Genomic DNA, 20330 nt, shown 5'->3' with positions numbered 1-20330 from the left:
CAGCATCTTTAAAATCCACCTTGTGAGAAACTGGTTTTCTCCTTCATTCCTGCCCAGGGTTCTTTAATTCTGGACAATATTTTTGCCAGAAAATTTGGTCTTCGACGCACATTTCCTGCTTTCGCTTGTTTTCTTACTGGAGTTAATGGCTTTGGTCTTGAGACTGGAAAGCAAGAGGGGAAAAATTTCAGCCTGGTGTCATCCAAGTGACAGGGAATTCTCCCCTCTATTTCCCCCCGCTAAAAGTTACCTTCTCTTGAGGCCAGTGCAGGCAAATGGTAAAGCTTGGCTCTCTCTACGGCCAGCTGCCTTTCAATTCGTGGAAGGATCTTGTCATATTGGGCTAATAGAGAATTTCTGGCAACTGCTCTGTCGGTCAAGCGATGATCGCCGTCGTTCTGATGAAGGAAAAGCGGAAAGCAAAAGCTTAACTAATTACAAGAAGTTCATTGCACAGACCTCTCCATGCTATTTCGCATTAGTGAGCAGATTTCCTCTACGGGTGTGGGAAAACACCTCCACTGCACAGAACAGCGGCAAGTTCTACCCATCCGCACACACCGATTTCACCTGGTACTTTTAGCAAAGTGGAAGGAAGACTGGAATAGCAACAGAGCCTACAACTTGAAGTTAAAACAATGCTGGCACTCTGCAGAACCTTCTTCTGATACACCTGTTATCACCTGCAATTTTCTGATATCACCTGCAATTTGCAAACGACTTACTACATAGCAGGCTTTCCCTTGTTCTTCCTGAAACGCCACTGCCCTGAATATACGGGACAACTGGAAATTACCCTGGACAACATGATGTGAAGATTAAAACAAGCAAGAAAAAGCGACCTACGCACACCACCTGGCCGCATGACAGTTTTCAAATGCAGGACCTACGACTTCCAAAACCACCTTAGAAGTTTGAGTCACTGGAAAACTATGATTCCAGAAAACAGCAAACGCGTCACAAATCCAGAACACAAGTTCATGTAACACAAAATGTAATCTGGCTATTTTGAGAAATAGAGGTTAGACAAGAATTTTTGTCATAAAAGCCGTGAAATGAAAGTTGTGGAATTGGAGAGCACACTATAACTCGCAGAAATTAAAAAAACAAACAAAACCCACAGAAATTTAACCTGTGGACTGGCATCTAGCCTGCTCTCAGCTAGAAAAATACAGTTGCGTGCAAGACACAAGCGATGACATACAACCTACTCGTCATCCCACAGGAAGGAGTGACACAAACAACTTCCAGTAATCTAAGCCACGCATAACATACGTATCTCAATAACGGAATGGTAAGACTGGCTGATGGGAAAGATACATGTTTATTCCTCAGATGCAAACAAACTGTTCTCAGTGGGGTCAACAGTGGTGTGTAACATTTAATTATAGCTTCATAGAGTAGCTTTGGAGTAGTGACGTATATTGGTCAACATTTAGCTTCAGCTGTAACCAAAGGTGTAGAAACTTGTTCCGAGTGTTTCAAAGACTGGTATGAAAAAAACAAAGCAGGATTCTTATTGAGTACTATCAAAACCAGTTAGTAACACCCAGCAGAAACTTGCACGCTTGACAGAACAGAACTTTCACGCTTACCATAAGATTGACGTTCATGGACTGATTCAGCTCTAGGGCTGCAATGTAGTTGGCACGCTGCAGATGGTAGACTAAAAGGAATTCTTGATTCTGAACACCAGCACTGGTCCTTAAAAACTTCTCCAAACACTCCTATGAGAAAAAAAAAATCATTCCAAAAATCTGTTATGGCTCTGCCTTTTCTCTTTTCAAAGAGACGATGAACATTTTTCCTTGCTCCCACTTACTTGTTCGGTGTCTGTGAAAGGCAGCTTCAGCAAGTCTTCCATCAGGCCCATCTCCCGGCACATTTCGTACATGCGTTTTAAGAGGTCTTCTAAGTTTGCCTGAGCGGCATGTTGGTGCAACAGACCCCAAGCCTCCACCATGCACCTGTAATTAATTTTTCAGACGTAAAGGGATGTTAATAGCATAACCAAAGAGATGCCCCAAGAGTCTTGTACTCAAAGTTTAAAGGAAACTTAGGGGATGATGATTTCTATTCTTTGTTCTCCATTTTCACAAGATTTGCATGACAAAATGGTGGGGTATATTTCTTTACCTATTGGAGAGCAACACAGTGAGGAGAAGCTGCACTTCCCCGCTGCTTGCCGTGGGTGGCCTCATCAGCTGGATGTATCTGAGGGCTTGCCCATGCTCCCCTTGGCACAGGAGGGACTGAATAATTCTCTTGTGCTGCCATGACGCGGTTTTGATTGTAGCGGGATGAAAGAGCAGGGCCAGTGAATTCTGTACAAGTTAGAGATCGGGTTTTAAAATCATTTTCTAGATTATAGCTTTGTACTGCAATGTATGTCTAACTCAACTCTACCATACTTACTTCGTAATCATTGTGATCTAGAAGCCAAAAACCTTCAACAAGCTTAACAAGTCCCCAGGGGATGCCAAAGGCAGTTGCGAAGGAGTCGATTGAAGTTTCTGTCTCACTCGGAAAGGAACGCTTGATATCCAGCAGCAAGTAAATTGTCTGACATCAGGTATCTCATTAAGGCTAATCAGTTTGTAAGACCAAAAGTTTATCACATTACCTTTAGAAAACCATAATGAAGTAAGAATATAAAAGTGGTAGGAAGCAGAAAATACATTCAAAACATTGGAGCATCCAACGCTCAATTATTACAGGAAGTAAATTCCACAGTTGGTTTTTTCCCTCATGTCCAGCGTCTATAAAACAGTGTAAATTGTGGCATCCTTACAGTACAGCTCAGCTCCGAATGCTTAAAACTGGATTTAAACCAGTATGCGGGTCACTCATTGGTAGCGTCATTTTCTCTTTCTGACGTCCGTTTTTAGGGACATCATCTAACAAGACAGCTCTGGGCTATAAGCGTTTCTAAGCCCCTTGCTCTCTAGGCTCCCCTCGCGGGTTAGGCAACAAACAGCAAAAGCAAGGCTGTGTATTTCAGCAGCTTAAAAATTAAGTTTCTGCCCCATGACTTTTCTCTTCTCCCTGTTGCTTATTCCGTGTGCCTGCACTTTCAACGGAACCAAAGCAAGCACCGTGAGCTGCGCTGGAAAACCCGTGATTTCAGCAAAAATCCGGTACTGGTAAACCACTCTTAGAAATCCTTTTGCTCTGAAACAGAAATTGTTTTATAACCCATCATGGGTGTTTTAGACAATTTTAAACGCTGTTTAAATTTGGAGAAAAACTAAGGACATTTTATATCTTCAACCCTTATTACTAAAACTGTTTTCTCCCTATCGGAGAAGACTTTTGCAACAAAACGTTTAAGAAAAAAGTCATCAAAAATCCACAGTACAAAGAAATAAAACAGCGCTTCTGTCTACAACTTAACGCTAAACTAAATGTTTTCACTTGCATCGTCTTTGAAGCATAAATGAAAAAATGTCATGAAACAGGTCGGCGACCAACACTGAAGAACATTTATGTGCATCCCCTGGAGGTGTAATAAAAATAACTAGAAAGGATACAATTGCGTGTTTGCAGTTTTCTTCAATGCTTTCTAGCAAATAGAGATCCAGCAGTGCCTGAAATGAAAAATTAAAAGTTCTGAAAAAACGCCCGTCTTCCCTAAATCATTGGCTTTTGGGTGGGGTTTGGCGGGGAGGGCGGCCGTTTGTTGTTGTTCGCAGTGAACAGGACACTCACATGCAAACTGGCAGGCGGGTATTTCCCAGTTCCTCCTGCATCTCTCCGCCACAGCTTCTCCACTTGGTCTCCTAACTGGGAAACCATTCCATCAACCATCAAGCAGTCCGAGTCCCATTTTCCTCTGGAACAAAAGGTAGCAAGGATTTGGACAGAGTAAAACACTAATTCCAGCCTCCCGGTGTAACGGCTTTCCTCCAGTCTTCTGCTGACTGCAGCCCTGCCCTTTCATCTCCCGATGGCACAAAGCAGAAAAAGGACACTAGAGGCTCTGTGCTTCGAAGGAACACACGAGCCTGTATGTAAGTTACTTGAGAAGTAAGCCAAGGAAGATGAACTTTGAAGTCAATACCTCCTACCCTGCAGCTTCCACCTTAACTCACCTTGCAGCCTCTTGGTCACAGTGCCATCGCCGAAGCTTGGTCAGGTCTTTATTCAGTTTTCAGTACAATTTCCAAAGAAAAACCTATTATCGGCTAATCCAAGGCATGCCGCCTATGTGCTAGGCAGCTAGTCCAGGAAAGAGAGCTGACGTTCGCAAGTGACTTCTATCCGACAGCCAGGAGAGTGCGAGGCGTGCCAACTCCATGTAACTCCAACCATCTCACAAAATCACACCACGTACTTGTGAGAAGGGGACTTAGGCCAATACAGTTATGACCCTCTATTACCAGTCAAGGACGGAGATGATTGTTTTTTAAAAAACACGCTTTCTTCTGCTTCCAAAACAATTGTTCTGTGAACACCCTGCTTTGCTGAACTGGAGGTGACTGATCCTGTCCTAATCGCATGGCCTTTTTCAGTAGTCAGAAATTATACACATTAGCCAATGAATAAAGTAGACTCCCGAAAAATGATGATACCAACCAGTGGTACTAAGCAGAGGTAGATAGCAACGTTTTAACACAGGAAAGTAACCTCTCTGTTCAACAGAACACGCGTGTCACTGAAGTCAAGAGTATTGCTGGCAGCGGCATTACGCATAGCCCATGCAACTGTTGAGATAAAAGCCATTCCCTTCCACTTCTGAATTTGCCGTGGAAGTGTTCTAGAGTCTTCCTCTAGCTCTTACCTTGATAAACGCTCAAGTTTCTGTCGGTGACCAGTATAGTAGCTCTCAATCAGAGGATAATTGTAGAAAGGTCTTGACAAACGCGTATCGTCATCTACAGGCAACAAAGCAGAAGCAAGTTAAAGCAGTCATATCACACTTGTAAACGAAAATTTTTGCCTAAAGAGACAGAAGATCGTACAAGCTAAGCATCAGAAGCCTCCAACTCTGAAAGAAGCCAATCCTCTTTCTGCCTTTGCTAAAAGAACTCTAAGAGACAAGACTCAATTCCTTCTTGCCCCAAGTGCCGTTTCAAGGTTACAGTTCACGCAGCATTCACAACATGTAGGGTAAGCTGAAGTTCACTATAAAAAAACCCACCCAGTTCTCAAAGGGAATGGTTTCTAAACATGCCGCGTGAGCATCTGTGAGACAATTAAGGCTGACAATGGAATTTCTAATCCATCCAACTAAAGAAGGATTTCCAAGGTGTACTTTCTCCTCAAGCAACTGATAGAAAGTTCAAAACATGCAGGTAATGCTCTCACTGTAAAAACAAGCATTCCGGTACTTGTTGTTTAATAGTACTTTGTTTAAAATCTCAAGTAGTTCAAGCTGTGGACACAAGCAGCGCCTTGACGTCAGGGGTCCATTGCTATTCCTAAAATCCACCCAGGAAAGAAACTGCCTGCCTCATTCTACGCCGTGTACTTGACAACCCAGCAAAATCTCAACTTCACCCACAGAACTTCAGCACACCCTGCCACTGAACCAGCACGACTTCTTCCTGACGAAACCGTTACAAAAACATGGCTAAGCACGCGTTCGTGGGAGTCACTCACTGGATGGTCGCCTTGTTGCAAACGTATGACAGGTCACGCTTACCTAAACCCTCTGGAAGGAGACCGGATCGACAGAACCAGATGACCACTCGTGCATACAAAGAAATGAGGCCGGTTACCGCTTGCTTATTTGTCACGTCTGCAAAACCTGAAAAAAGGCAGGAGATGATTAGCGCTATGCAATTCTGTTCATTTTCACAAAACTCCCTTCATCCTACTAAACCAAAAAGTATAAAAATAGCACATTAGAAATCTTTGTCTTTGCGTTTTTCACGCTGTATCGCTTTCTTATTTGAAGAAAAAAACCACTATCACCACCAAAAGAAAAAACAACCCCTATAAAGAACTAAACTCACTAAAGGCTAAAATAAAAAAAAACCACAAAAACCCCAAAGCCTGAACTACTAAATGCACGCAAGAATAAGACATCTGTTTCTCACGTAGCAGAGATTCTTCTGATAGCAAAGGGATATTCTTTTCTTTTCTCAATAGGCCAAGAACCATTTCTAAGAGAAAAAGCTGTAGAAACTCAAGTAACTTACTTTGCACGTTACTCGTTTACGCTTCCTTCGTATTGTTTAGCAATTTGCAACACGGTGTCTGCATGCAACTAGAACTTGCTAGCTAAGAACTCAAAGGAATAATTTTCAGCAATACCACATTCGGTTGCTGTAATTTCAGCCCAGTTGCCTACAAAGCTTCTCTCTGAATGTAGCCTCCCCCACCCCCTTGCATGAGCTCCACCATAAACTGTTGCCCTGAACTCCATGCGTGTTTTGTGGTGGTCCCAAGCGCTCAGCTTTAAGCCCCTTCTCCCAGCTAAATGTGACTGTCTTCCAATCCTCAAAAACAACAAAAGCCCATGTTGCCACAATTCCAAATCTTAATAAAACATACCAAAGATTTTGTAGCACTACTACAAACCTTTTTCAGTAAGCTCTTGTGCTTCTGTGAGAAAACAGTTTAAGACCGTGCTAAGGTTGCTCAAAAGCAACTGGCAGCGCTGGAGAGACCGTAATGTCTGGGGGTCAATGAAGTTGCAAGAGCCATCAAACAGCGGAACACCTTTTCAAGAATAAATATTAAATCGTTAGCCGACAGAGCAATTCCAGAGTTTCAAGGCGCACTTCAAGGACCGCGTGCAATATCCTATAGCGGCGTATTACTGAGGAAGCTCAATCAGAAAGAACGACTTTAGGTTTGCAGAATGACTACACTAGTACTCACAGATTTGGTCAAATTCTTCCTTTGTAGAGATCACTTGGTTCCATGTCCACTCAAGAACAAACCGTAAATTACCAGCAGACCTTGGCTGCTCTTTAAACAAAGAGAACAAAAAAGAAATGAATCAACAGGCTCCAACTCAAAGAGGTACCACGTAAAAAAACAACGTTCGAAGTATTACCTTCAGATATCCAATGTTTAATGCATCCAGTCAGAAGTCCCACAGAACCTGTCTGGACAGCAGCTGACAATACTGCTTCCAGCTGCTCCTCCTAAACGTAACAGACAAACTCAAATGAGAATCTTACCTACTTGCACCATGTGAACCATCAACAGTAAATGTTTCTTTCTAACTGCATACTCATTCAGACATCACAAAGTCAATCAGGACACAGGCCAGGAATGCCACGTCCTTTCTCTTAATTCCAGCCACAGGCTGGACTGCTCACTGCTCTGAGGAACACATTAACACACTTTTCCTCTGACATTTCAACTTACTGCAGCCTAATTCTAATCTTTCTTCGCGTGCCTCTGCATTACAGTCTTCACGTACTGAGTTCCAACTTACTACGTCCAGAAACATCCTCTGCTAATACGCGTTACACATCTGTGCAGATAAGTTTGCCATCAGGAACGCAGGAAGGGGACAGGACAAACACAACTGTGCAACGTTTGCATGGAAACAGTGAAGCTACGGCCAAGCAGCTTTCTAGACTATGAAGACATGAAGCAGTTCTGACACCCAAAACACTACGTTGGAATTTTGTAACGTGACAGAAAAGAAGCAAAACATTTACATCCTAATGGTTTAAATGGTAGGCTCTTCAAATACTGTATTATAGTGTAGTGGTAATCCTTACAAGGATAAATCACAGCTATGCACAGACGCGCGATACTAAGTAGTAGCTTATCTCAGCTGGTGTTCTCGTACTTCTCTCAGGTGAGAGGACCCTTCGTAAGTTTTTACTTTGGTTTTTGGGATGGGATTTGTTTGGTTGGTTGGGTTTTTTTAAACACATTCAAAAGTATCTTTCCCCTCTAGGCAAAATCATGACATTCAAAGCGACTTCTACACATGTAGAACACACATGTGATATTGCCATCTTTTTCTGAAAACTGGTTTCAGACAAGGAAACAGACCATTGGCCAGCTTGCCAAGAAATTTCTTTGAGCTACCACACTGTGCAGAAGCGTTCATGTCCTAACACACGTCCACAAATGTGGTGACGAATGCAGGAGACAGGAAGAGGAGGGCAGCGGGAAGGCTGCTCTCCCCTTCCTGCTGATTGCTCCAGGGAAAGGTTGGTGCATTGCAAATGGAAAACCTATGGCAGGGGGAGTGAAGTCACTGTGGTGGCATAAAGCACATAGAAGGTAGCGAGTGTCATGAGATAAAGGTGATTAAGGTGTTGCAGCTGCAAGAGGGCAGTCTCAGAGGAGCAAATTGGGCTACTGCAGCACAAGGCAGAGGCTACAGAGCTGAAGATCCGCCCGGAGAGGATGCAGAAAAGCCTACCGATGAAGGGAAAACGAGGGCAAGCCGTGAAGAAATTGCCAGGGAGAGCTGACAGCAGTAATCCTTTACCACAGCCCACTTCCTTGGAAGCAAATGATCACGCACAGTGACAGTGCAGCAAGCCGACGTCTGCAAGAGCTCGCATCCCAGTGAGACGCCCCCATCGTCGGCTACTGCACTGAACCACTGCTTTGAGAAACTGACAGGGATGGGGGTTACTCTGGGGGACACATGCGTTATGTTGGGCATGACCAGCACTGACTGCACGCTTCCTTGTGCGCATCTGTGTGTGGCACCGAATTAAGAGAGGGGTCTCTAAAGACAGATCTCTTAGGGCTGTTCCCAGTCAAAGTCACTACTTTGGATCTAAGGATACGGTTACTTCTGCTAGCTCAGGTCAACACCTGTATTTCAAATTGGAGTATCGTGTCTTGTAGCCCCTCCAGCCCTGTCAGACCAGATGGATGTATTTCCCCCTTGATTCCCTCATAGGCACTCACCTGACTCAAACTGGATGGCTGGACATCAGCTGGTCTTGGAGACAGCAAGCCAGCTACAAGACACCTATTGTAGCTATCCTGAATGGCTTCCCATATTGAAGGGCCAGATTTCTTCAAAAAATTCAAGGTCTGAAACATCAATCGAAAACCACAGATTAAGACAGCATTGTTATTCCGTCACTACGCTTCTGGATAACCTCTAAAAGGAAGAATCTAAATGTTCACTGACACCATCAGACAGCCTGAACCACTAAGATGCTTTAGGTTAGCAATCTGCGTAATTAAGTCTTTTCTACCTTCTCTGTCTATACACAGGCCTTGCTCTTTCCCTCAACACTGACACAAAATACATTCTATATAAGCTAAGCTAACATGCAACTTCACGCTTTGGAAGATCCTTTCCATGCCTATTCGTATGGAAGCCGATTCATGTTGGAAACATTTAGTGAGCTGAAACTTCACTCAAAATTATCTGTCACAATCTGTGCCGTGGCTCAGAAGTTATAATTTGGCCGAGTTTGGGAGAAAACAAAATTTTCACTCCTCAAACAGTTATGTGGTTTTTCATTTTCTCCATTCCCTCCTTTTTCAAGAGAGTTGGGGATCAAAACTCTAACTCAAGACTATGCAGGCAGTTCGACTGAGGGGCAATAAAGAAGTAACACCTTTCCCCGCCTTCTACAGTGGTTTTGTTCTTGCTCCTGGAGCAACGTTGCGTTCCTTTCTAGACATTCAATCCCCGATGGTGCTTCAAGAGGAGACAACGGCAGTTGTACAGTCCCAAGAGGGGACCTAAAACATTACCATTTGCATACAACTGGCGACAGGATACAATTGCAACTATGCGTGTGGACGGGCAGGATGAGCATGAAACGGTCCCTAACACGGAAAGCAGTGCAACAGAAAACTTAGAAAAGCTACATCTCCTGCCACTCGCAATAAAGATACAGTAAAAGATCACCTCCTTCTGGAAGCCGGTGCAAGTCATGTGAACGACTCCGGAGGTCAGCAAGCACGTACCATCTGCAGAAACAGGGAACGTTTGACAACCTTCCGTACTCTCACAGTTATGGCATGACCAGTTTACATTTTTTACACACCGGTATCTAGAAACATATAACTGAGTGCTTTGAGCTTCAGTTCACAGGCATTTCAGGCTATAACCAGCACCACTTCACCGGCTACATTACAAAAGCACCAAAACTCAGCCGGCTGTCAGATATGTTTCACAATAGTAAATACCTTGTCAGTACAACGCGATCAGAGTTGGGTTTGGGGGGGACTGGGTGTTTTTTTGGTTTGGTTTGGGTTTTGAATGACAAACAATGACTGAACAAGAGAACCAATGAATGGCATTTGACCTCATTTTAAGCTTATCACTCTCAAAAGCAGTGAAATACCTACCAAAGTTATAGTTGCCTGGATGAAAAAACCGCTCAGGTGGTGGATAAGAAGGAGGAACTCCCCGACTTAGACTCCGCTCATGGACCAGAATATCCAAAAGGAGCTTCGGAGAAGTCACGCTCACTACGGTATCCAGCGACCACAGTGCAAAATAGGGGCACTCATGAGGGAATTCTTCCGGCCTTAAAGAAAACAAGCGCGTAAGCTAAATGCCGACATTCAAATGAATTATTGGCAGGCATATGGAAAACTACTGAAGAAAAATCTACCTTACTGAATCTGGCATTTGAGCAGAATACCAGCGATTAATGTCAAATACACCCAGGTAAGTAGATGGTTTTCCCTGACCGTACGTATTCACTTGCCAACTGAAGACTGAGACACTGGTGTCAGGAGACGTGACTGTAAAAGACAAGACATTGTTTCTGACTTGTAGAAAATACGATAGATCCGATAGTTTTAAAACACCACTTTCTATTTTGGCTTCATTCTGTTCTGTCACTCGTGAAACACAACACTTCCTAAGAGTGATTACAGTAATTACGGAATAGCAAACATCTCTGTGATAGGTTTCAGTCACACTGCCCCTTTTTCTTGTCCCCTCGTCCAGATCACTGGCCAAGATACTAAAGAGAAGTGGCCCCAGTGCAGTGCCCTGGGGAACAGCACTTGTGACGGGCTACCATCTGGATGCAGATGCGGACATCGGTTTGAAGAAGGGAAAAAATTCTGGTAACATTCCTAAGCAATGGAGAGTTTGAACTTCTTGTTCAAAGATGGCAGCTGGAGGAGTAAAACGACTGACCATCATCATACAAACGGCCCCACCATACATCGCGATAGCATGTCAGCAAGCATAAAATAAAACCCACTTTTTCCCTTAAAGAAGTCCCACATAACTTAAGCATCCATTTTTTCTTCGTAAATAATCCCAACAGTCTAGTCTATGCAGATAGGCAAGACTTTCAGACTGTGGGGACAGAACAGCATTCGTTGCTTAGGTTCCAAAAGCACTTCTTTTAAAATCACCAAACACGGACATCAGAACAAACCTTCATTTACGCTATCCTCTCCGTCAACGTCGCTGCGGAATTTTTCGACAGTCTGGCAGCTGATTAATTTCGTACTCCTCGTCTGGCCTCTCAAGGGAAAGACTCCACCCGTGAGATCTAAACTGAACTTTTTGCCACGGTATTCCAAACCCTGGGGGAAAAAATCAGAGAAGAGAGCAAAGGTCATTCTAAGATAAAAACATACATTATGGCTAAATATGAAAGACAGTCTAACAGAATAGGCTTATTATACTGTGTATTTCGCATGAGCCTATTTCTGATGGTAAATAGAAACTACGCCTGACATGCAAGAGAATGCAGTGTCAAATCGTAACGGGTAAGTTTGGCTGTAAAGGCTTTGCACTTTTTCAAAATTTAGAATTTCCCTAACATTATTCAGATCTGAACATGTTTTGCAGAATTCCTTGCGACATCCAAGAATGTTCTTTATAAAAATAAATATATCGCTACAAAGAGATATCTAAAATGATGCAACACACATGCATGCAAAGCTCTTTGCTCCATGTCTTGATTGCAGAACTGATGAAGTTAGAGAAGCCCCAGCATTCGAGCAGCTAAAGCTGTCAAGAGGTATTTTCTATGGGCACACCACCAGAGTGACCGTGCACCCCTCTCTAGTTACTGTGAGAACTTCATACTGATTAGCAATCTTCTTTCAAGCCACGTAAGCTATGACAGCTCCTCCTCTCATCTTGTCAGAGACTAACGGGTGAAATATCCCTCAGCTCCTTCACCAAGCACAGCCAACAGCAAAAGGGAAAACCAGAAAGGACACGGGGTGCACGTGGCCAAGGCTTTTAGCATCACGAATTACTACACAGTAAACAAACTAATTTTGAGATACACAGAAACCCCGGCACGATTGTGTTGAACCTCTGATAGCGCCATTTTTTAAGTAAGCGTGAAGTGAAATACCGTCTTTCCAAATACAGCATTCATTCAAACTGTCTACCATACAACACATGAACGGGTGTACTGGGGACAAATAGCAGCTCTATAATTAAAAAAAAAAAAAAAAAAAAAAGAGGGAAAAAGAAACCCAACCCACACAACCCATAAACTGATAACGCCACATTCTACCCAAGTTTCCTAAACTTGCAGAGCTCTGAAACGAACTGGCATGAAACCACACATTCCCGTATGATCTCATAGGATACATCTAATTCACCTAATCTGAGAAGAGGCGAGCTTTCTCTTAATGATTCCAGGAAGTGTTACAAATAAATATGAAGGTTGTCTAAAAAGAAAAATTAAATAATTAAAAAAAGTCTTTCATAACTAAAAAGAAAATGCTTCTGAAGCAAAGCAGTGCATTTTAAACTTTCCACGCCGGGCAAAGTCATTCTAAGGAACTCCATTGTATGGGAGATGTTAAGTAACGACTCCATTGACTAGCAAAACACAAAAACAAGTTTTCAAATGAGATGCACTGGTCAAACTCTGATATCAAAGTAGAGAGTGTATACTCTGCCCATCCGCAAGCATTGTGCAGAACGAGGGTAAAGATGCGCTCTACGATCGTGATTTGATGCACCAGATTTAGCAACTGCTGCGACAGTACAAAAAAGGTCTTTGGAAGCATTACTTAAACATACCTTTCTGTTTAATTACTTAAGCAGACTTAAACCAGCCTTGAAGGCAATGGAGACGAGAGTTTGACACGCATATAGAAAAACACAGTACCACATGTTCCATAAGTCCTATTTGTGACTTTTACCATGACACACAGTCAAAGAGGCACTGCTTCATAGCCTCAAACCTAATTCCTGGAACAAAAAGCACTGCTGTATTGAAAAAGTCTTTTGAGCTCCTGTGAACTCTATCCAATGAACAAGGATCAACAGTAGATTCCTCCTTCTTTACTCAAACTTGGCCTAGCAAACGGGAGACACTTAAATTTTCTACCCCTGAAGATGGACAAGAAACTTGACTCAGACAGCCATGCAGGCAGACAGTCATGTAGTACTAACCGATCTGTGACTACAAGGAAGTGTTCTGAGACTAAAAGTATCCGCTGTGGAGCACAGGTCCCGCACATCAACAAAGATAAAGAGATAGCATCCAGCACGCCATGAATCACTGGAAGATCCTTCTACTTGGTCACCGTGATAGATAATGCATTTTAAAGAAACACCACCTTTTCCAAACACCTAACCTCTATCTATGCAAAAGCAACGGTGCCAAATGAGGAAGCACCTTTCCTACACATAAGCAAAACACTCAAAATCTAAATTAATCCAAAAAAATCAAAAGGCACAGTCCCTACAAAAACCAGAGTACCACGATACAAGAGTCACCCCTGTTTCGTTCCATAGCTATTGAGAATATGCAAGAGAAAGTACCAAATCAGGAGGAAAGACTTGCTCTGAACTAAGATTACTGTCCCCTCAAAAAGATTTTGGAAGACTTCCAGGCGTACAACTGAATGGAATTACACATCTAACAGATGCGCCTTGTCTCTGTTAGCTATCTGAGATACAAGGATACCTCACATCTGTATTTTAAACGCATCCTCCTTGGAGCCAGATCTAACATTTAGGTACACTCTTCTGACCAAATTACATATTTTCCTGGCTTTAAGAGTAGATTGAATAGGTCACCCAGCCAAAAAGAAGAACGAGTTATCTTTACAGCTACTAAGTGTCAGGATCAACACTGAAGAGACACTGTAGGTGCATTTCATGTGAGAAGTCCGGCTGACAAAGCTCTAAGGGAAACCAAGAATATAAAACTGAAGATCAGCAAAGACTAGAGTATGACTGTATTTTAAGAAAGGGAGAGAGACAGAAGCTTATTCAAGTCCGAAGCTTGGTTAAACCAAGCGATTCAAGGCCCAATCTTCTCTTCCTACATGCCATTCGTTTGGTATTTCAGAATAATTTTATTTGCAAAAGCCACGTCCTCTTCAGGAATTTCATTTATACTGGCTCTTTGCAGATGAATCTAGCTGGAACACACGACACTGCAGTATAAAATGGTACGCCTTCTTTCCAAAAGGTATGGACAAAGGCCGTGCCCAAGAAGACTCAGCAAAACATTATTATTTTTTCAGCCAGCTCTGAAGTTTGATGGTAAATCTCACCCCTGTAACTCAATTGATACTCCCTTAGAGAAAATTACTATTGTCTGCTTTTCCCACGCATGCACCTCTTACCTCATACATGACTTGTCCTGAGGCCACGCGTTTTCTGTCACCAAACGCTAACTGCAGCAGGTGTAAACTCACCACATCGCCTTCGCTGAAAAAGGGATAAATTATGAAATTTGGTTACAAAGCTGCTTTATAGTCCTCATTGTCGTGTTAGTAGACCTAGACGTTTTCTTAATAGCATGCTCCCGCTGAAAAGAACACCACCTCTTCCCAAAACATGATCATCGGCCACATTTAGCCACTGAAACATGAAGGAGGGCGTTTTGACACTAACAGCTTCAGGGGCAAAAGCCAACCGTACAATTGGAAAGCTGTAATATGTTGTATGGACTAAGAATTGTTGGAAATAGTTCTTCACAATGAAGAGTTCTCCATCAAAACTGCTTTGAAGTCAAGATTTAAAAGACTGCCACTCTACCAACAGCTGAGCTGATGGAATCGCTTGCTGATGCAGAAAGAGAGATCTCTCTGCCCCTCCCTTAGCACCAAAGTTCCCCTCCCCCTCTTGCACACTCTGCACCCTTCCAAGTCCGATTTGATTCAGCAGAACAGCAGGAACCCATTGGCTTTTCTGCTGAATCGTTTTCTGCCAGGGGAGCTGCACTGGCTCACCAAGGCTCCACAGACTGCTGACGCTGGCACAAGGCCATCGGCAATACTGTCACCGCCGCCTTTAGGGGCGGCAGGCTGTTGTGTGGGCACGTCTGGTGTTCTAGATCTGCAGCCTCAACTGCTCCTAGTGGTATTTTAATACCACGGTGTGACTATCAAACAAATGATGAAGCGGTCATCGAGGAACAAAAGCAAACCATTTGAGAATGCGAGCAGAAGAATATGGCCACTGTTGCTTTGCCTTCTGACAGAAGGCAGGAACTAGTAGGTCCCTCTTCACGTCTGGTAAATCCTGTAAAAATTGCATTCTAAGTTTAACACCCTCCGTACCGGAAAGAATCGCAGACACACAACAAATACACATGTTCAACTGTATGGGAACAAATATCCTTAAAAACAAAAAGAATTAATTCAGTGGCTGATAGTTAAAGTTTTTATTCACCTTTCCTGCGTAGACTGAACAGCCCACAAGTAGCAACAATTGCGAGGATCATTCTCCAGCTCTTGAAAAGTGACAGCATAGACAGGAATCCTCCCTCCTTCAAGCTGAGAGTGGTGCCTACAGGTTTAGGGGAAAAAAAAAGCAAAACGAAAAAGAAAAAAAAAGGGGAGCCTAGTGGCCCAAACACAGGTAGTTTCTCGTTTCTTGGACTACGTCAAGCATTGTTCTTCCTGACTTCTGAACCTTATTTGTACCTCCACACTCTACTCTTGCCACCTAATTATTCCTCCACTGTCTATTTATGCATCCAACAGCTTCTGGGGAGTCAGTGCAGATCTGCTGAAGGGAATCCCGACCAGAAGTTAGCCAAATATTTCAGGTGAGATTGCTCTTTCGGCCAAAGCTGACATGCAGGAAAGAATACATTTTTCAGGCACAGGTCAGCTATTGAGTTTTCATGTCTCACTAGTTTCACCCTGGACACTTTAGAGAATATCGGCACCAAAATCACATCACTGACATACTTCAGCCTTTCAATGGATGCCCCAGTTGCAGTAACCGGTTCTGAAAACCCCAGGAAGCATGCTTCCCACAATTCCTCAATCCACAGGCACAATAAGGAAAACAATCCTAGTCCACTGGGGAGAAGGCGGACCACTTCATCCAGGTATGACTGAAAAGTTATGTCAGAAGAGGATTTCTGAACGTGCCAAGATTATACTCATACTCACTTCAGTCCCTGAAAAAGTTCTCTTTACATCCACATACTTCCTTAAGCAACAAATCGAGAGCCCCGCACCTCCAGGCATGGCCAAGTGTAAAGGCCTACTTACTCTCTCTTCAACGTTTTCATATTCCAGAGCGACAGGTAGCCATCCGAGAAACCCACAACGAGCTGGTTGCTTCTGCTTATGTAGCACAGGGCTGATACTGCTGTTCCGGAAGCATTTTGTAGTTGAAAACAGAGACACCTCCCTTCGCTGGTCGCAGTTTCTCTTCTTTGTGCAACTTCAGCAGGATTTTTAGTGACAACTTCTAGATCTACACACACAAAACCAAGCAATAAATGAATACGTTATGCCATTTAGGCTGCATTTTAGGCACTGACGTGACAACCCCTATCATCTAATGCTACCGTGCCAGGCACAATAGCCATTTATGCAACACTTTTTTTTGCCATTGCCATTATGTATGTCTTCAAAGAACATAAGAACTCTTGGATCAGACAAGTATTCTCACTCACGTTTGAAAGCTAGGTAAAAGCGTAACCAAATTCTTCCTGGACTCTGAAAAGCAGGAGTTTGGGCCTCGTGATGCAATTTGAAGTGGCACCTCGTGTTTGAAGTGGCACCAGTTGCTGAAGCTGCTGTTGTAATAGCCAAAACGGTGTATGCAAGCTGAGTACACCTATTCGAGATTTCATTCATCCAAATGCATGGGTGTTGGTAAGTGGGGTTTATTTTAAAAAACAAGCCCAAAATTTGCCCCAAGTCAATTAACACAAGCAGAAGAGCATTCCCGGGAAACAGGGCTCCTCCAACACAACTTCCTACCAGGCGGCCGCACCGGCTCACGTGGCAAAATTCCTACACCTCTCTGGCAAGAATCATAGTGGCACAGGGATCTTGGTGGGAGGGGGCATTTACAACACTGCGAGGAGCAGTCAGACACTCCCAGGTTTAATCAGGTCAGGACTATACGATGTCAAACTGCCACCTGTAACCAGTCGTCAGAAATGTCTGACACAAGGGTCTTCAAAGTGGGATGCATACTGTTTCGTTAGAAGACAGAAGTTTTCTTGCGTTTAAATTCATGTGGAAAAACTGCAGGCTTACCCAATGCTTCGATATCATTCTGAGTGCAGGAGCAATCATCCAAACTAAGATCAACCAGAAGTAGATGGCCAGCATCTGTAGCCACTGCTGCCACCCCAAAGAGCCATCGCAGACTCTGATGGAGGTGCTGAGTGCTCACGCTGGGTCCTCCGTGATTCGCTATGGGTTCTATAGCGGTTACCTACAGGAAAACTACAAGTTACTACTTGAGCTCTTTGACAAGCTCAATAGAAAAAGTAAATACAGGAGCATCAAAGCATTGTTTGCAATTAGATCAAGAAAAGAGACAAAGACAAAAAAGCCCCGTACAAAAACCTGTTACTGCCTTCCATTTACTAGATTTCCTGCGGGTAAGTGACTTAACTTCAACTTAAATGGGGCATTCTATTAGTACAGCTTAGCAATTTCCATTTCCTACTTCGCAGTAATTAACTGGAGGAAAACACAGAAAATCAGTTATACGCAAGAAACTTTATCGTATTCAAGGGGCTTAAGACAGACAAACACAACTACATCGAGGTCTCCCACCGCTCACAGCCCACCAGCACCGCGATACAGTCTATGCCTTCTTTGACAAACGGGCGTTAGGATAAATCAGGGCTCGAGAGTCAGACGAGGCAGCGGCCAAGTTGCATGGGAGACACACCATTTCCATGGGAGTGAAACGTATTTAGAAAGCGTTGAAGGGAGAGACCAGCTTAGTAAAATTCACACTAGTCCGCATTTAGAAGAAAAGTAACAACCACATAAAGGAAAAGAAGCTTTAAATGCACACCAGCGCTTTCACGAATGTTGAGAAAAATGTTAAAAGCCAGCCTAAAGCAGCAGCTTCTCAGATAAAAAGGTGACTCCACCTAAAGGAGGAAGCGCACACTGCTCTTTCACGTGCCCAGCAGTCTGCACGCAACTGTCTCACAAGGCGAAGACAGACCTTTCAGCACACGTTGCAGCACATCCCAGGACAACACTGACTGCTAGAGCAGAGACACGAGCACACAAAGACTCCTGCGCTAAAGCTGCACGTATTTCTCTCTCTCAGTGACCCCAATACGAATGCTTACTACTAGTCATCACACTGTAGCATTACAAACAAACAAAACTCCACCTGTATTCTAGCAAGTCAAACCAAAGCAGCTGATGGAAAGCTGGCTAAGAAGTTAGTTAGTTAGTTGTTGCAGATTCTAAGATGATAGAAATGAATCTTGATGTTCTATTGACTTCCACCGATTCTTGTTTACATTGAGATAATGAGGCTAGGGGACACACATCATTTGAGTTTCTGGGTTACAGAAGACAGAAAACATCAGCAACATTACACCAGTGTGTCCCATCTACACAAACACACTAGTCAGAGAGCAGAGATTCAAGGACTGCAGGCTGAAAGGTGACCTCCCAACACTCTGTCAGATAACTCACTAGAGGCTCTTTTTTCCTCTCCTAAGTCAACAGAAAAATGTGTTCTCCTCAGCCTGCTTGCTAGGCTGAGATTCAAGGCAATGTGTCGAAGTCATTTACAGCACAACTATGGAATTCTGAGCCATTTTAAAGACGGTATTTCTGATGGAAATCAAGCAATTAGGGTCAAAAAAAGGTGCTTTTCAAGGCCTTTTTGTGGAAGGAGAGAATCAGGTGAATTTGTGCTCTACAATAAAACCAGAAAACTTGTTTTACTCTCAGCAAACTCCAACAATAATGGCACATTAAGCCCAAGATTTTACAGCAACACCATCTTGACTGGATACTCTCAAGTGACAGGATGTTAACGCACGATAGAAAAAATACCTCCTACAAAGAGACGCTCCAAAGCTTGTCCTAAAACAGGCCTACGCAGCACCTAACAACATCAAAGCTTCGTTTCTCCAATTAAAAAGTACCTACCCTCCCGGGAAGAACAACTGCTTTAACCACTCTTGAGAGTCCAAGGTCGTACAGACAGAGAACACTTCCCTCTGCGTCTTCCAACCCAACCAGCAGTCCAGTTCTCTTCTCCCAGGAAAACTCCTTCACCACACGAACAGTGGGAGGCTGTTCATTGACTCCACTGAAACGGTACGCAGAGAGCCGCTCTCCTGTCACACAGTTCACCACCTCAAGGTGAGGACCACGTGCCAACCACGCCAGGCCGTTTCTCCCTGTGAGAGAAAAGAAAGAGGACTGAAGCAAATGTCCAACGGAAGACTGAAAACAGCTGAAAAAAAATCACAGTGCCTGCCCCTTTCCTTCAATAAACGTACCTAGCAGAGGAAGACCAACCTACCTCATTCTAGTCAATGATTCAAAATCACCCGTTGAAATCCCCAAGCAATCCCTCCTAAAATTAACCACCTTGTTATTTTGCATTTGTACTTGTCATTCCCGCACCGAAGAATCTGGGTTGTTTGGGATAAAGATTACAAGGTCCTGATCGACAGCCTTTATACCATATTCGCCTTGGTTTTGCTAGAAATGATCTAAACGCATATGGGAATACAAGTCTTAGAGCGTAGAGGAAGAATCGAAGGCATTTTGTTTCACTGAACTACTGCCAGCCCAAAGGAAGTATGAGCTCAATTCCTGCATTTACACTCAGGTAGATAGATTCTACCTGGTCTTAACAGAAGCCTAGACCTCCAGATAGGCACCCAGCTCTACTGTCACATCACCTGGAAAGTCCACTTCAAAGTTTAACTATACTCACGTTTTAATATTAGCATTTGTCATCGCTGAAGCACCCTTTTTGTTCTCTCTCTCTAAACAGGATGCCTCTTAACAGCACCAACCTGACACAGCTGATACCATGACCTGAGGCTTCAGGTAGCCTCCAGGCAAGAACAGCTTTATACCGAGACCAAATTTAAAGGAAAATGCTCACCTCCAGAAAACTTCCCGCACAGCACAGAGCCGAGGGTTCCCTCATCTTCCCCAAGTGCCTGAAGAGTCACCTCTGGAAACTGCAGCAGACTGCTCGTTACCTCAGCTGTTAGGTCTCGCAT

General features: G+C 43.5%; 1 protein-coding gene across 1 annotated transcript; it reads right to left on the bottom strand.

Annotated features, from left to right (window-relative positions):
* Positions 1 to 8: 8 nt before the first annotated feature.
* On the bottom strand, positions 9 to 20330 carry LOC141740520 (protein ELYS-like). The gene is made up of 24 exons (XM_074579346.1): positions 20210 to 20330; positions 19237 to 19490; positions 17359 to 17539; positions 16357 to 16564; positions 15524 to 15640; positions 14473 to 14557; positions 11298 to 11448; positions 10515 to 10647; positions 10246 to 10427; positions 9803 to 9864; positions 8842 to 8970; positions 7007 to 7097; positions 6829 to 6918; positions 6526 to 6666; positions 5645 to 5749; positions 4781 to 4874; positions 3709 to 3832; positions 3531 to 3587; positions 2416 to 2562; positions 2137 to 2324; positions 1823 to 1967; positions 1596 to 1727; positions 251 to 398; positions 9 to 163 (listed from the first exon to the last, which is right to left on the bottom strand). Exons 1-24 carry the CDS (start codon positions 20328 to 20330, stop codon positions 9 to 11), a joined length of 3240 nt encoding a protein of 1079 aa, XP_074435447.1.

This window comes from Larus michahellis, chromosome 3 (genome assembly GCF_964199755.1).
Source record: "Larus michahellis chromosome 3, bLarMic1.1, whole genome shotgun sequence".
In the NCBI taxonomy this organism is placed as follows: Eukaryota; Metazoa; Chordata; class Aves; order Charadriiformes; family Laridae; genus Larus; species Larus michahellis.
The sequence above is the reverse complement of the archived record's forward strand: the minus strand, read 5'-3'. Positions and strand labels throughout refer to the sequence as shown.

What these genes read in the sequence shown, in the direction of transcription:
- LOC141740520 (XM_074579346.1), bottom strand. Translation starts at nt 20,330, where the DNA reads ATGCGAGACCTAACAGCTGAGGTAACGAGCAGTCTGCTGCAGTTTCCA. An exon ending in GTTCAGTCTACGCAGGAAAG is followed by an intron (nt 14,558 to 15,523) that starts GTGAATAAAAAC and finishes TCCCTTTTTCAG; the next exon opens with CGAAGGCGATGTGGTGAGTT. An exon ending in AAACTTGAGCGTTTATCAAG is followed by an intron (nt 3,833 to 4,780) that starts GTAAGAGCTAGA and finishes CTTTTGTTCCAG; the next exon opens with AGGAAAATGGGACTCGGACT.